Below are 15,249 nucleotides of genomic sequence, written 5' to 3' on the forward strand. Positions count from 1 at the left end.
AAAAATGCCGGCAACAGCAGATTTTCGACTCAGACCTCAAAGGGGCGTGGCATTATAACCACGTGACATTTACTCCGATGGCCAAAAATTTTATGTTATATTGTAGATTGATCTATATGTTATACATTCTATGTGTTAGACTTACGATAAAAGTAAAGGTGGGGATACAAGAGAGCTTCAAAGTAGGATGGTACCCTCCCCAAAAAACTAGGTCGAGTCACCTTAATCGGCCTTTGAATGAGTTTTGTTGTTTTAAATTGCCAAGTAGTAGAATGAGTTGATATTTTTCCTAACCCGGTTTTCAAAAATCCAGGTATATATTTGATATCCATATTTTTAATTCGTTTTATTTACTCCATTCATATAATCCAAGTTTTCTCATTTGTCTGTGTTTTAACATGGCCTCTTTTAGGGATCAAAAAAAGCTTGGGCCACTCCCAGATCGATCTCCTTTAGGGGTTTAATTCAAAATTTCCGACGAGCATCTCCACCCCTTTCATATGCGGAGCCCAACCCCTCCCGGGAATTTTACTAGAACCGTACTGTGGTACTATCACAGAGCCTGGGTTACCTTTGGGTCTACCCGGGATTAATACACTATATTTTGTTAATTTGTGAAAATGTGTCTTTAGACTGGAGCACGATGCAACTCGTTGGTAAATACGGGTGTCAGTAGAACGCGGGTCGGAGTCTATCTTCTTTTTAAAGAATACTGTTTTAGGGTTAGGGTTAGGGTCCGAGTTGACACCAACCCTAACCCTAACCCTAGCTTTACCCTAATCTTAACCCTAATCCTAACCCTAAAACAGTATTCTTTGAATAAAGGAATAGACCCCGACCTCGTCCCCGGCAGCGACCCTGCGTTTTACTGACACCCGGTAATTACTTTTGAATTCCCATAACAGTCCCGCAACTCAGGGGCCGACTCAAGCTGGTTCTGTTTTCTTCCATTGTTTCGTGTTATTTGAAAAGCGATAAGATCTGGATACTATTTTTAGATTTGGTTGGCAATTCAGAGGCGGATCCAGGGAAGGGGCCCGGGGGGGGCCTCCCCGTTATTTTTGGACCAAACTGAGGCCTGATAGGTCCAAAAAAAAATTTTTAAGGCCGCCCCCTCTTATCTCAGGGTCTGGATGACCGCCCCCCCCTATATGACGGTCTGGATCCGCCACTGCAATTAGTCCCATTGCAACACTATACTTAGTGACCACCCCTTAACATCACTGACCTGTTGAAGTTGAGTTTGTGGTATTTTGTGACGATGGTGTCGAGGAATCTGCAAATAAAGTTGATAAAGGGGAAACGTCCTCAACATATTACTTTCATTGATACAAAAAAAAATGGAAATTTTAAATGAAAAGAGAAACGAATACGATTACTAATAGAGGTAAACATATGAGTTTGTGAAAATTTCTTTAGACTGGAGCACGATGCAACTTGTTGGTAATTACGGGTGTCAGTAGAACGCGGGTCGGGGTTTATCTTCTTTTTAAAGAATAATGTTTTAGGGTTAGGGTTAGGGTTCGAGTTGACACTAACCCTAACCCTAACATAACCCTAATCCTAATCCTAAAACGGTATTCTTTAAATAAAGAAATAGACCCCGACCTCGGCCCCGGCCGCGACCCTGCGTTTTACTGACACCCGGTAATTACTTTTGAATTCCCATAACAGTCCCACGACTCAGGGGCCGACTCAGGCTGGTTCTGTTTTCTTCCATTGTTTCGTGTTATTTGGAAAGCGATAAGATCTGGATACTATTTTTAGATTTGGTTGGCAATTCAGAGGCGGATCCAGGGAAGGGGCCCGGGGGGGGGCCTCCCCGTTATTTTTGGACCAAACTGAGGCCTGATAGGTCCAAAAAAAATTTTTTAAGGCTGCCTCCCCTTATCTCAGGGTCTGGATGACCGCCCCCCCTATATGACGGTCTGGATCCGCTACTGCAATTAGTCTCATTGCAACACTATACTTAGTGACCACCCCTTAACATCACTGACCTGTTGAAGTTGAGTTTGTGGTATTTTGTGACGATGGTGTCGAAGAATCTGCAAATAAAGTTGATAAAGGGGAAACGTCCTCAACATATTACTTTCATCGATACAAAAAAAAAAGGAAATTTTAAATGAAAAGAGAAACAAATACGATTACTAATAGAGGTAATCATATGAGTTTGTGAAAATGTGTCTTTAGACTGGAGCACGATGCAACTTGTTGGTAATTACGGGTGTCAGTAGAACGCGGGTCGGGGTCTATCTTCTTTTTAAAGAATACTGTTTTAGGATTAGGGTTAGAGTTCGAGTTGACACTCAGTTTGGTCCAAAAATAACGGGCAGGCCCAGGTCCCTTCCCTGGATCCGCCTCTGAATTGCCAACCAAATCTAAAAATAGTATCCAGATCTTATCGCTTTTCAAAGAACACGAAACAATGGAAGAAAACAGAACCACCCTGAGTCGATCCTGAGTCGCGGGACTGTTTTGGGAATTCAAAAGTAATTACCGGGTGTCCGTAAAACGCAGGGTCACGGCCGGGGTCTATTTCTTTATTCAAAGACTACTGTTTTAGGGTTAGGATTAGGGTTATGCTAGGGTTAGAGTTAGGGTTAGGCCTGATAGGTTGAAAAAAAAATTTTTAAGGCCACCCGCTCTTATCTCAGGGTCTGGATGACCGCCCCCACCCCCCATATCTGAACGTCTGGATCCACCACTGTATTTTACGAATGCCGTGTTTAAGTTCAGGACGGAGGTTTTGGTTGTCGTCAAAAGGATTCAATAAAGTTAACAGTTAAAAAACAAAACAAAACGGACTGACCAGTTAGGGGGTCATAGTATCCGCAATGACATTCTTAAGGATTTGATTTAAAAATATTAAAAAATGACCTCGGGCCCGAAAAGTTACCGAGACTTTCGACAAACGGACCTGAAAAAAAGCGTTCATTTCGCGACGCCACCACTGTTTTCCCCGCGAAATGACGTCTGAGAAAAGAGCTCAGAAATTCCACACTAATGACGTGTAACTACCCAGATCTGGGCAGTGTTTCTGAAAATTTCCCGCGCGGCACGACTAATCAGAAGCACTACCCAGAACTGGGTAGTGACAGTGGTGGCGTCGCAAAATGTCGGCTGTTTCTCAGGGTAGTAGGGAGCGTAAGCAACAAGGAAGGCGACGGTTACGAACATGCAGTCACTTAAATAGTGAATTCGCGCTGCCTTAAACTTTATCACCCTTTTTCCATCTTGTTTCATTCGTCAAATGTTGGTAAAGTTTTTTTGAAGTTGAATTCTAAAGGACTGTATCAAAGTTCAGAAAAAAAAAGAGAAAGTTGTTGTCTTGTGTTCCCGGCCTCGACAAAAGCTGAAATCAGGCACTTTCATGTTGTAATCGTGCAACGAGGGCAAAGAAATATACAAAATAACTGTGACACACGTGCAAAGTTGTTGTTTTGCTTAATAAACTTATTGCTTTTTTGCCGTTTTCGATGCCGTCGCCGGCGTCGTTGCTTAAGCTATCTTAACCACGAGGACGGGTTGTTTCAGCTCACTGAATAACTGAATATGTTACCTATGGTACCGTTGGGCTGCGCGCGTGCAACAGTTCTCAGCTCAATGGCGCCTTTTCCGGGATTAGGCCTGTAGGGACAAGACATCTGACAGATGTAGATTCCATCATCTTCATGTGTCACGTTGATAATGTCAAGAGAAAACTCAGCTTCCAGACGTCTTACTCCACACTCGTTCTTTATATGGTGCTGCCTTATTGTATACTTAGTGCTGTTTTGGAGGGTCTTGTTTTTAGAAATATAGTGCCATGATAACTTGACAGGACTAAACCAACACTGGGTTGTCCAGGATAATGCCGAGCAATGCAGGCTTACGTTGGAAAACTCAGTGGCAGTGATTATGTCGCGGTGAGGAGTGATATAACCTTCCTCACCTGTGTAAAGAATTTAAGTGCAAATGTGTCACACTACAGAACATAAGAAGTAGTACAGTAAAACCCGTGACTAAGAAGTCAACCTAAACAGGATCTTACGGTAATTAGCACAGATTTAGGCTATGTGGGTTGTTAAATAGAATCTTATTTTCGGAAGAAAAATACACCGAAGCTAAGAGGATTTAGTGTTATATTCAGTTTATTCCTTATATAAAAATCTGCATACGATTACATTGCAGTTGGAGTGATAAGACTATGTCTCCAAAGAGGATTCTAAATGTTGACTTAATATCTTATTTGGACAAGTGTAGAGAATTTTTTTTTTATAGCTTTTAGAAAATAAGAACCTGTTTCAAATTTTCGGCTAAACAAGTTCTTGTGAAGAAGGGGTCTAACTGGCAAATTTTAGGCTAACAGGTTCTTAGAAACCAAGTTCTTGGTCGCGGGTTTTTACTGTAAAGCTCAATCTTGTTTCCAGAGGCGTCGATCCTTTTGATTAGCAGCAAGGATACCGCTGGACAAGGGTAATGAAGGCTTCGGGGACGAAATTGCAGGATAAGCACATATGCGCGACGTTTTTCCTCTTTGTGTTGGCGCATTACCTCTCATCCCACATGACAAGGGTTAATCCACGCTCAGAGGTAATTGTGAAATCATTATCGCACTCAAAGTTGCCTGCATCATATTGCTGGCTTTAAATCACCAAATGATTTCCAGGTTTGAGTTACAGAAGATATTTTAGAACTGTTGAGCACTTACCCTAACACACGTTGCAAGTTCGACATGGTCATTCACCTCGAAGGGGAGGTAATTAATAAGTTTTATGTGCAGGGGAACTTCGCTTCGCGGTTTAACCCCGCGTACTTGCAGCAAGTATTACTGGAAGCGATGCTAACCGAAAAACAATATTATTTATTCAGGTCTTTGTGATGGGCCCTTTTTGCCTGAATGTCAGATTTGACTTCTGTTCCATATTCTTCAATTGAAATAATCCTTACCCCTCTATGGACCTGAAGTCTGAAAAAGCACTGGCACTACGCGGCCACTACGGGCAACAAGAGCCATGTAGGCAAGTTACCCCTCCCCCGCGTTTACTCGTTTTCAAACGAGTAAATAGTTTTATAAAAGCAGATAAAGATTTGAGCTTACCTTTTGAGCTTTTTGTTACCTAAATCGGCCCCTTGTATTTGAATAAGGGGAGTACTATAGTTTTAATGCTTACGAACTCTATAGAGACTTAGGGTGTCTCTGTAAAAGGCACTCACTGATACAGCGTCCACATACTAAGCTCTTCAAGTTAAATTTGAATGAAATGTTCTTGATATTCTTCAAATACTAGAATCTTAACAAAATTGTGTCAGTATTTATCTTTTTTCAAGTCTCAGCGTCTTGAATTCATTAGTTGAATATAGCTCTCTTTAAATTATTTTTGATGACTTGGCAACAGCCTGTTCCAGGCTTTCAGATGGTAGAGTGAAGCGTTCAGATGGTGGGGAGCGCGTTAAACTGAAGACGCGGAAAACGAGGGGAACGAACGAAGGGAGACAGACTACCTAGCCTCATGCTCCCCTTGTTTTTTTTTCTCGTCAATTTTCGCCTGCGCTATCTGATCGCCACTGACAGGCTAACCTGGTATTAAAAATACGCATTAATTAAATAACTCAAATCCTCTTAAAAGGCCACACTTACATTTAACTTGGACTGTAATTTTACAGCAGCTGCTGTTGCCTCCTTCATTTGCTTTGCAGGTATAGGAGCCGGCGTGTTCCATGCGCACAGTGAAGAAGTTTAGTGTGCTGTAAAGTTTACCATCGGCTGACTGTTCCTCTATTTGATAAAGACCATCCGTCCCATTTAAAACCAGCTTATTATACTTGAACCAGGAGACATTTTGCACTGAAGGCCACGCATCAAATTCACATTTAAGTTTCCCTACAGTTTTCCCCCTTTTGAAAACCATATGTCCGCTGTAGGTGCACACTTGTGTGGCAGCTGTGAGACACAAGCAAATAACTCATTGAGCTCTGTTACGCCCGTCTATTTATTTGTTCATTTATTTACTAGTATTTAACAGGATTTGCCTCTTCAGCAGTTCTGAATGATAACAATACAAAAATATACTATGTTTCCTCTTCAAAATATTTCGTCGTTTCTGGTTGACTCCAATCAGCGGCTCATTCAATAACACACTGTCCTCAGCAGAGGCCTCTTTGTATCGTAGAGAGGGCTGGAGAGAGGGAAAAAGAAAGCGCGCGGGGGACAATGGGAATGGAAGAGGAGAAGCAAGGCCTTTTCCCGTTTCTCACGCCTTTTCCCTCTTCCCATCGTCCCCCGCGCGCTTTCTATTTTTCGATTATTGCTATTTTATTCTCATACCCAGTGGAAGCCTCTGCGAAGGAGAGACTCTGTGCGCAGTTTTGTTCCCACAGAAAGAGCGAGAGAGAGCCCCTGCCAAAACTTGTCGATTCTTAGACCTCCAGTTTTGCAACACATGAGTATATCTTTGTAATGATGCACCAACGGAGTAATGCTATTATCGGGTCAAACGAAGGATATTCTCAAACGCTAAGCTAAGTTTTGCAAAGCTTACGTTGTCCGTTTCACACTAGTCTCACTGTTTAAATTTTTAAAACAAAATACCAACATGACTGACGATATATAATACTTAGCTCTGAAAATTTTCTAAAATAATTCTGAGTGTTTGAATACAAAATCGTCAGAGCAGAATAACAATGGGGGACACCATTTGCCAACATAATTTGCAGAGCGACAAGCTCGATAGTTTTAAAAGAAATGAAAGTACAGTGAAGCCTCGCCTTACGGCCACCTCGGTAATACGGTCACCTCGTTATTTCGGCCACTTTATTTTGGCTGCCTGGCAAAACGGCCATACATTTTCTTGTAAAAATACTCTCGTTAAGTGGTCACCCGTTAATATGGTCAAATTATTTTTTGGTTCCATAGGTGACCGTATTAACGGGGTTCCACTGAATACTCTCACATTTAGTATTTTAAACCGAGTCGCGCATGACAAGTTTCCTCATTAAATAATGTACATTATGCCACTTAAGAAAACAAAACGAAAGAAAACTCTCAACGTTAGGCCACGGTGTAATTAAAGCCTGAACTTCTGGGAATCCCATCAGAATGGAACGCTCTGTCCCAGAGCCTTTCTGGTTAATTTCTTTTCCACTCGTTAAGAGTAACGCGGGAAACGCTTTTTAATCAACATCACATAACAACATTGGCACATCAATTAGCAACAAGACAAAAACAGAGTAACTGAAAATGCACTTGCCACGCGCGCTAATGAGGACAGTCTATTTAGCCGCAATTAAAGTTTGATGTGTGAAATTAAACTTGCGCATTATGGACTCTTCTTTGAGGCGACCAATTTCTGCACTGAAAAACCGGGGGGTACTTGGTGTAAGTTTAGCCCTATACAGTTGACGCAGGGGTTTAAAACACCAAACCTGAATAGGAAAAAATAAGGAAAATCAAACATCAGCAGAAGCCTTATAATGCTTTAAAAAGGCGGTTTCAGCACCGAGCTTTTCATAACACTACCCGCGATTAAAACAATGCCAGGTGATAAGTATTGCTTATCAGTACCAGCGTTTATTAAGCGTGAGATCTGCGCTCATCGACACTCAAACGCACGAATCGAAAATATTCTCCCACCACGGGCTCCTGCCCACGATCTTAATTTTTTTTTTCACGAAAAAGAGAATAACTGCTTTGGGAATTTTCTAGTTTATTTCTCTAGTGGTTAATTAGGTACGTGAGCGGAATAAATAAACTAAGTGAACTTTAAATGGTTTCCACCTTGTTTTTATTAATGATGCTCTTTCAGTGATAAAGTTTGGCTTACACAATGCAAAGCGCCATTTATATCAAAATTTTGGGGGTAATCCGTATACAAATCCGGTTTAATGATTGATATACTGGATATCAAATTCTAATTAATTATCATGACTTGACTACAGAGACAATAATGACTGCAGATGTTTTGCTTTGAATTAAAGTCAGGGCCTTTTATTGTGCAATTTGACTAAAAATTTTAGCCTTTGTAGCAGAGTGGTTTCTCAAAGAGATCGCATGGAAAGCGGGCCTTAGTGGGACTAATATAAACAATTTTGGTTACTATCCTTCACACCTGCAAACAAGACAAAAAAAACATCAACAAATAAAACCCAAGTGAAAATTGATTAGCAATAGAAACATTTTTTGTGACTAAGTTTTATCAATCATTGGGGGAAAAGAGTTCAAATAAATTGCTTCGTATATCTAGGCGTTTTATGCAAGATCGTCAAGATCCTCTTTTTCGTCAGTACGTAGCGAATTCAGTGTGCGTCAATTAAGAGATTTAACCAGCCCACAAGGAGTCTAACATATTCGCAACCAGATGAATTGTTTATGATATATCATAATTAATTCTTATCAAAAATCTTCTGAACCTAGGTTTGTAATAGCGACAGTGCCTAACGCTTAGTAACTATTTGATTACGTGAAATTTGTAAGACGGTTGACCTAAGAGATGCCTAAATAAAAATAGTCCTTCCTTTGTAGCGGCTAAATAATACTTTATTATGACGATGAAGTGAGAAAGACAAAGCAATGAGCCACGAAGGTCTACCGCTTATGAATGGATTTCCTTTGAACGCATCGGAAAGCGGGAAAGGCCTTGGTTATTCACTTTCCATACGATCTCGTAATTTGAGACGATGACCAAGACTGTGTCAAAAGTTTAAGGGGAAGCAGATGGGTCGGCTTTTCTTAAAATCCATGTTGGCCGGGAAAATGTCACAGATGTCATCCCACACGTATTGTAGACTGTAGGGATATTTTCACCAATTTACGCTGGAGAATCCGCCAGTGATACATCTGGGGCCGGCCAGAGGAAGGAATTGTAACTTCCAAGCGTTACATTTAAAAATCATTCTGTTTTTCAAATATTCAAATGTGTTTTTATCCTTGTTCAAATTCAATTGCCCAAGTAGACTTCAGCCTACCTGACATTCATCTCAGATGTAATCTTGGATGAGCAGTCCTCATCCAAGATTACAGAAGATGGCCACAGCTCTCTAAGGTTATTTTACTGAAAACCTGCATGGAGTTCGTTTTGCTTACAAGTGATAAGAATTACTCAGTATCCATTTAAATCCTAGGGTGGCGTCGTTTCCGCATTTTATATAAACGGCTTTTTATTCGGTGTAGTTTTGATTACACGGTTGGCCTAACGTTCAACATATTGATTCTGCATGTGATTGAATGCTTCATAATTTGAAGGCAGCGACACAGAAGTAATATGAACCCTTACAGGAAAAGTCAGTTGACCCTTGAAAATGTTTGAGGAACTTACCTTCGTTTAACTCTAGCACAAGGCAACAAACGATGATGTAAATTACAGTAAAGAGGTGGGCCATATCTACCCAAGAACTAAAGCCAGTAATTTGCGCAAATTCAGTCTGGCACCTGGTTTTTGAACCTTTGGTCATTCTCGACTAAATGCATAATGCTTTTTTGTCCTCGCTAACACCAACTGCTGCTTTGGTTGGTTGATTAGATAGTTTGGTCTTTAGTTTCGGCTGGATTGTAAATAAATGAAAAATTAAAGACTTAATTGGAACTTCCAAGAAAATTAAAATTTTGAAAATTACGAAGGTAGATATGTTACGAATTTGTCCTTTTTATTATATTTTTCACGTAAAATCAGTTACATGAATCATTTGCGCTTTGAGACTGGACAACCTTAATAGTACATTCATCAAACGCTGACAATTTTCTTGTGCTATATTTTTTTATTCTTTTTACATTGCTCTCGTGACTATTGACATCTAATACGCGACCCACTTGTACAGCATTCATTTCTGGCAGAGGAGTTAAAAGCCCCAAAATTTGCAAGTCCTTAATGAATGTTTGCCTTGTTACTTTTTCTATCGGCTTAATTTTGTCTTTGAAATTAATGTCCCATGTCCATAGGGAGCCCAAGCACATTATTTTACTGAGCTAAGTGTTTTTATTGATTTGTGAGGTGAAATAACTATCGAAAAATACTATTCTTACTAGTTATTCTTCTCATAATCCACGAAAAAAAAATTAGCTGATCAGCAGCAGATTCTTTGTCGTTTTATGAATTTTGAATCGTTATCTAACCTCGCTCTTTTAGCTTCTATTCTGGTCACTGCCATAGAGAGAAGTGGAATTTCTGGATCTCAAAAATCTTTTTTGACAGAGACAGTTATTTGCTTTGTCAACGATGGAAGAAAAGTATGGGCTACCGTTTTGTTCCCCCGGGGGGTGGGGGGGGGACTCCCATATGAAACAGACGGGGATGCTAGTCGTCTCGCTTAGGGGTGTAAATTTTGGATTTTGGTCTCGCTTAGGGTGTTCCGGGCAAAGCGCCAATATTTTAAGCCGCCAAGGTCTCGTTTAGGGTTCCGCGAAAAAACACAGAATTACGCGAAGAGAAACAGAAGCCAAATTTTCTTTTTAACTTTGTTTGTTATGTCTTTATATCATTAAAACTCATTGCATGTCGTATTTGTGTGTTTTTAAGCAGTCTCTTTTACAGGTCAAAATTTGCTTAAGCCACGCCCAGATTGGTCTCCTTTAGAGGTCGCAAAAAGCTTGAGCGACGCCCAGATGGTCTCCTTTAGGGGTTAAATTCAAAATTTCCGACGAGCATCCCCGTCTGTTTCTTATGGAAGTCCCCCCCGGGTTTTGTTCCTGAGTGCAATCATGCAAAGGAAAGTTACACATGTCAATTTTTTTCTGCCATTTTTGCAGGACAACGGTTTGTTGACTTAACGACTTCTGAAAATGAAGAAATGATCGTCGCAGTGAAGGCAATTTATGCAATTGCGTAAAGAAGCCTGAAAAAAAATTCAGGGCTTCAACGGGGTTTGAACCCGTGACCTCGCGATACCGGTGCGATGCTCTACCAACTGAGCTATGAAGCCACTGACGTTGGGAGTAGGTCAATTGTGGGTTCATATGTTCCCGTGAAAGAAATGAGTGTTAATGATATATGAAATTAATCATATATGAACTGCGGAAATGAAATGAAAATGAAGAAATGATCGTCGCAGTGAACGCAATTTATGCAATTGCGTAAAGAAGCCTGAAAACAAAATTCAAGACTTCAACGACTTCACCTCTCTATTCAAAAACCAACCACAAATCATCAAAAAATCACCCAGAGTGCTACATTTGTTATTCCAAATTTAGGATAGCAAGGGAGTTTGAAATATGACTCGTGGTATTTATACCAAATATCATTACAAATCATGCTATTACCTATACTAATTCGAGGAGGTTTTTGTACCTTGGGCAGGAACAACACTGTTCAAGGCAATTGCATATTACATGCATTAAGACGGAATCCAACAGGAAACTGAGTAATTTTAATTTTCACTGGACAAAAACCTTGTACCAGAATAATTTAAACAATATTGCATTCTTTTTTACATTTTTCAAGGGCTATAGATGTAATTAGTTATCTGTAATAACGCCAAAGAAAATTTCTTATGAGAGCCCGAGAATATAAATTAATGTCAAATTTCACAAAATGACGTCTTACACATGAAATCTTCAGAATTTTACCTGTGTTTTCATAATTCTTGTGAAATTTGAAGCTATTTGACATCTATTTTCTCGGGCTCCCATGCGAAATAGTCTTAGGTGTTACTACATATAACTAATAATATCCATAGCCCTAAGGCCTAGAAAAATGTAACTAAATGTAAAAAAAGAATGCGATATTATTCACATTTTTCTGGCAAAAGGTTTTTCTCCACTGAAAACTAAAATTACTCAATTCCCTGATGGATTCCTTCTTAAGCTGTGTGGCTGGAAGCTGTTGGCTACCACCATTTTTCGAAGTGTATTCTGCTGTCTCCAATGTTCAGCCTGTGTAAAATATCAGTTATATGCTTTATCATAGGTGGTGGACCGCAGATATAACAAGTTAGCTGACTTCTGTCCAGGGAAGACACGGCTTCTTTGAGACTTGAGTCGCTTATACGACCATGGTGACCTGAAAATGCATTAACAAAGCATCAGATTTTCACTGCTGATGTTGACATCAAAAGCTGTATATACAACGTGTCTTTTATTTTGCAGTGATAATCTGATTTGCCTGAAGCTAAAATTTCAAAATGATCCCACTTGAAGTTTCTTAACGCTGGGGTTTTGACAACGTTGGCAATAGCTGACTGGGACTGAAGTGAGGTCATTTTGCGGTCAAGCGTTCAGTCTTCTGATCACGGATTCGTCGCTTTGTTTTGCCAATAGGCTGATTTAGCAACAGAACGGGGACGTAAGTTGACGACGGCGCGGGCAGTTCAAACAACTGGCTTGACCAATGGTAGAGCGGCAAATTAAGCACCGGAAGTCGTGTTTAGTCCTTTCCGCGCGCTTTCCCGTCGCCAACTGACGTTTCCGTCCTGTTGCTAAATTAGCCTGATGCAGAAATAGTTGCAATCCAGCAACAAACTTTACAAATGATTTTGGATCTTTAATAGTGATTTAGGGGGTCTTTGTATGCGAAAAAAAAAAGACTTATGTGGCAAGTGTTTTGAAAAGTTATCTTTAAACTAACACAAGAGTAGGTTGTAATGGTATATGCAGGATTTTAGGCGCTTTCATGACGTAGAAATTTGGTTACTTTGAAGACTTAAGTAAGATAACAGGATAATTATCCTGTAATAATCCTTTAATTATGTGGATCTAGAAATAGATTTAAAACGAAATTTGCATGTCCACATCCCTTCCATGTCATGCCTGTCAGTCAGAACACTGAGAGCAAAGTAAAGGATTTAGCATTGCTAGCAACAGTCACTCAAAAATACATTTTGTACGTTTTTGGAAAGGTTTACATACATTGTATACTCTCTGCTGCAGGTCTTTGATTGTCACTTCCTGGCTTTGTGGTAAAATACTTGCAGACTATTGAAGGGTGTCTTTTAGAAATTTGCAAAAGAGAATTCTGCAATGAGTTAAAAGTAGAGTAAGTATTACAAGGTAGAATTATCAACAAAGAACAGGACTTTCATGTAATATGCAGTACGAATACAGTACAAAAAAAGATATCTTTCAAAGCCAACAAACTCTTGAAAGTTATGTGGAGCTTTTGGAACCCATCTGGATCCCTTCATCAGTGATGTTTTCTGTTACCGTAAAATTCCGAAAATAAGCCCCCCAATCCGGTAACGCAAAATACTGTCCGTTAAATCGCCCCTCCAAATATAAGCCCCCAGGGGCTTGTACTTGGAAAATTGCAATCAAATACAAAGTAAAACAAAGCAAAAACGGTAAATTTACTTCCAGCTATATGGCTAGCCCAATCAATTTTGAAATGCAAATTTCCCTCCGTAGATAAGCCCCTCCAAAAATAAGCCCCTCAAAAAGGGCCTTTGAAAAATATAAGTCCCGGGGCTTATTTTTGGAATTTTACGATATTTGCAGCCTTGTTTTGAGGAGGCTGCAAATTGTTTCATAAATTGGGTGAAGGTGGTAGCCCTGAGATGCTTTCCATTCAACCAAAATTCCGGTTTGACATTTCGGAAATTCCACATGCCCAATAGAACGGTACATTCCGGTTACACAGACCCAACCCAAGCCAACGGCATTTGGTTGTTGTTCTTGGAAGCAGGATACAAAAGAGTGGTACTGGGGACAACAATTTTGTCAAATGGAAAGGGACATTGCGGTCCGACTGACCAAGATAACCTTCAAAGCTGGTCGTGCATATTCTGGTCGGACCAAACTGAAATGGTCCATTCCATTTGATGTACCAACCAAATTTTCCGTAATTTTAGGTTGAATGGAAAGCGTCCCTGATCAGTGCACACAGTACAGTGCATCATCACAAAGGAATGCAGTTTCCACTGGTACAATGTTCCAATGCTAACAATCATCTGTGAGGGGCTGTGCTACGTTACAGTAAAAATCTTCTACATAAGAATTTGGAAAGGTAGGGAATGAGAATTACTGTGCATTACAGAAACGCGCCCATTGAAAAACGTCGCCCGTGAAAAGTGGGGTACCCATTAGGCTTTGCGAGCAAAAACGAAGTTTCAAAGACTACCGTCGTTTTCGGGCTCTTATGAACTTCATAGCGGTTAACTATTCTCACACTTTCAAGAGACAATGCAGAAACAATAGAAGTAGGTTGCCATTGTTTTAAGTGTTGGAATGTCTTTGTCATTGCTACAAAGAAGAAAATGTTTATGCAAAGAGAAGCATTTTTCTTCCTCGTATACTAACATAAAACCCTCGCGAATTCGGTAGTCTCGTGCGAATCGTTTTGATGGCAAAACAGTTAAAGCTAATCAGAAACCAAAGTATTCTTCACTTAAAAACTCATCTTCACGAAAATCACTCGATAAGATTGAATAAAAATGTTTGCAGCGTTTATAAATATTATTATCAGAAGCGGTATTGTAGTTGTTTTCAAGAGACGGATTAGATCGCTGTCTAGGTTTGGCCGTTGAATATGTAGTTATAGCGTTCTTAAAGAAAGTATCACTCTTAATTTTGCCTTATACTTTGCTAAAATCAATATCTTAAATGAAGAATGTAAGTGAGAGTGCTTTTTCGTCGAATTTGCCCGTAAATTTTAAGGTTTATAATATTATCCAAAACCCGTGACAAAATGTAAACAAACTATTAACGCATCGGTTGCGCTCATATTTCATCGATCGATTCGAACACCAAGAAGTTTGTAAAAGGTAGAAATTCATTTTAAGTCAGTGCATTGAATTATTTACGGCAAAATCAACAACAATGATCCGAGGATTTTTCAATTTTGACGCGTTTAACAGGAAAAAGTCACATGCTAATTCGGAGTAAGTTTATATACAGTGCACGATTTGGGGACAACTGATTAAGGACACAAAGTTTGTGATCGCATAGCCGCGCATGGCCTTACACAGCTGTGCATAGCCTCGCATAGCAGTACATAGCCGTACATTATTGCTCGATTTCTGCCCCTTTATCTAATAGCTTTGACCTCGACCTATGTGTTTGCATTTGACCTCGACCTACGTGTACGTGCGAAGTTATTCAAGCGTGTTAACGAAGGCTGTCCCTTGGTATTTCGAAATTGAATTCTGAGAAATAATTTGTTTCAAAATGCGATTCTGTGAGCGTGCAATTGTGAAGACCTTAGAAAAGGAAAGTGCAAGTGGTGCGAGTGATTTTCATTGAATCGTAGTCACATGCCCTTAAATCTGATACGCTTAATTACGATGCTACTGTGCATGGTCAAACCTTTTTTGTTACTGGCCCCTTTGCCATTTGTAAAGTTATTGAAA

At 39.9% G+C, this 15,249-nt stretch overlaps 1 protein-coding gene across 1 annotated transcript in view; it reads right to left on the reverse strand.

Moving 5' to 3' along the window:
* Positions 1 to 10,232: 10,232 nt before the first annotated feature.
* Positions 10,233 to 15,249, reverse strand: part of LOC140931022 (oxidoreductase NAD-binding domain-containing protein 1-like) — a 28,886-nt gene continuing 23,869 nt past the window's right edge. Inside the window, exons 5-7 of the mRNA XM_073380768.1 lie at positions 12,815 to 12,920; positions 11,075 to 11,969; positions 10,233 to 10,883 (exon numbers count right to left, since the gene is read on the reverse strand). Of these exons, the coding sequence (XP_073236869.1) occupies positions 11,797 to 11,969; positions 12,815 to 12,920 (279 nt within the window). The 3' untranslated portion in view covers positions 10,233 to 10,883; positions 11,075 to 11,796. The remainder of the gene's footprint in view (positions 10,884 to 11,074; positions 11,970 to 12,814; positions 12,921 to 15,249) is intronic.

This window comes from Porites lutea, chromosome 3 (genome assembly GCF_958299795.1).
Source record: "Porites lutea chromosome 3, jaPorLute2.1, whole genome shotgun sequence".
Classification (NCBI taxonomy): domain Eukaryota; kingdom Metazoa; phylum Cnidaria; class Anthozoa; order Scleractinia; family Poritidae; genus Porites; species Porites lutea.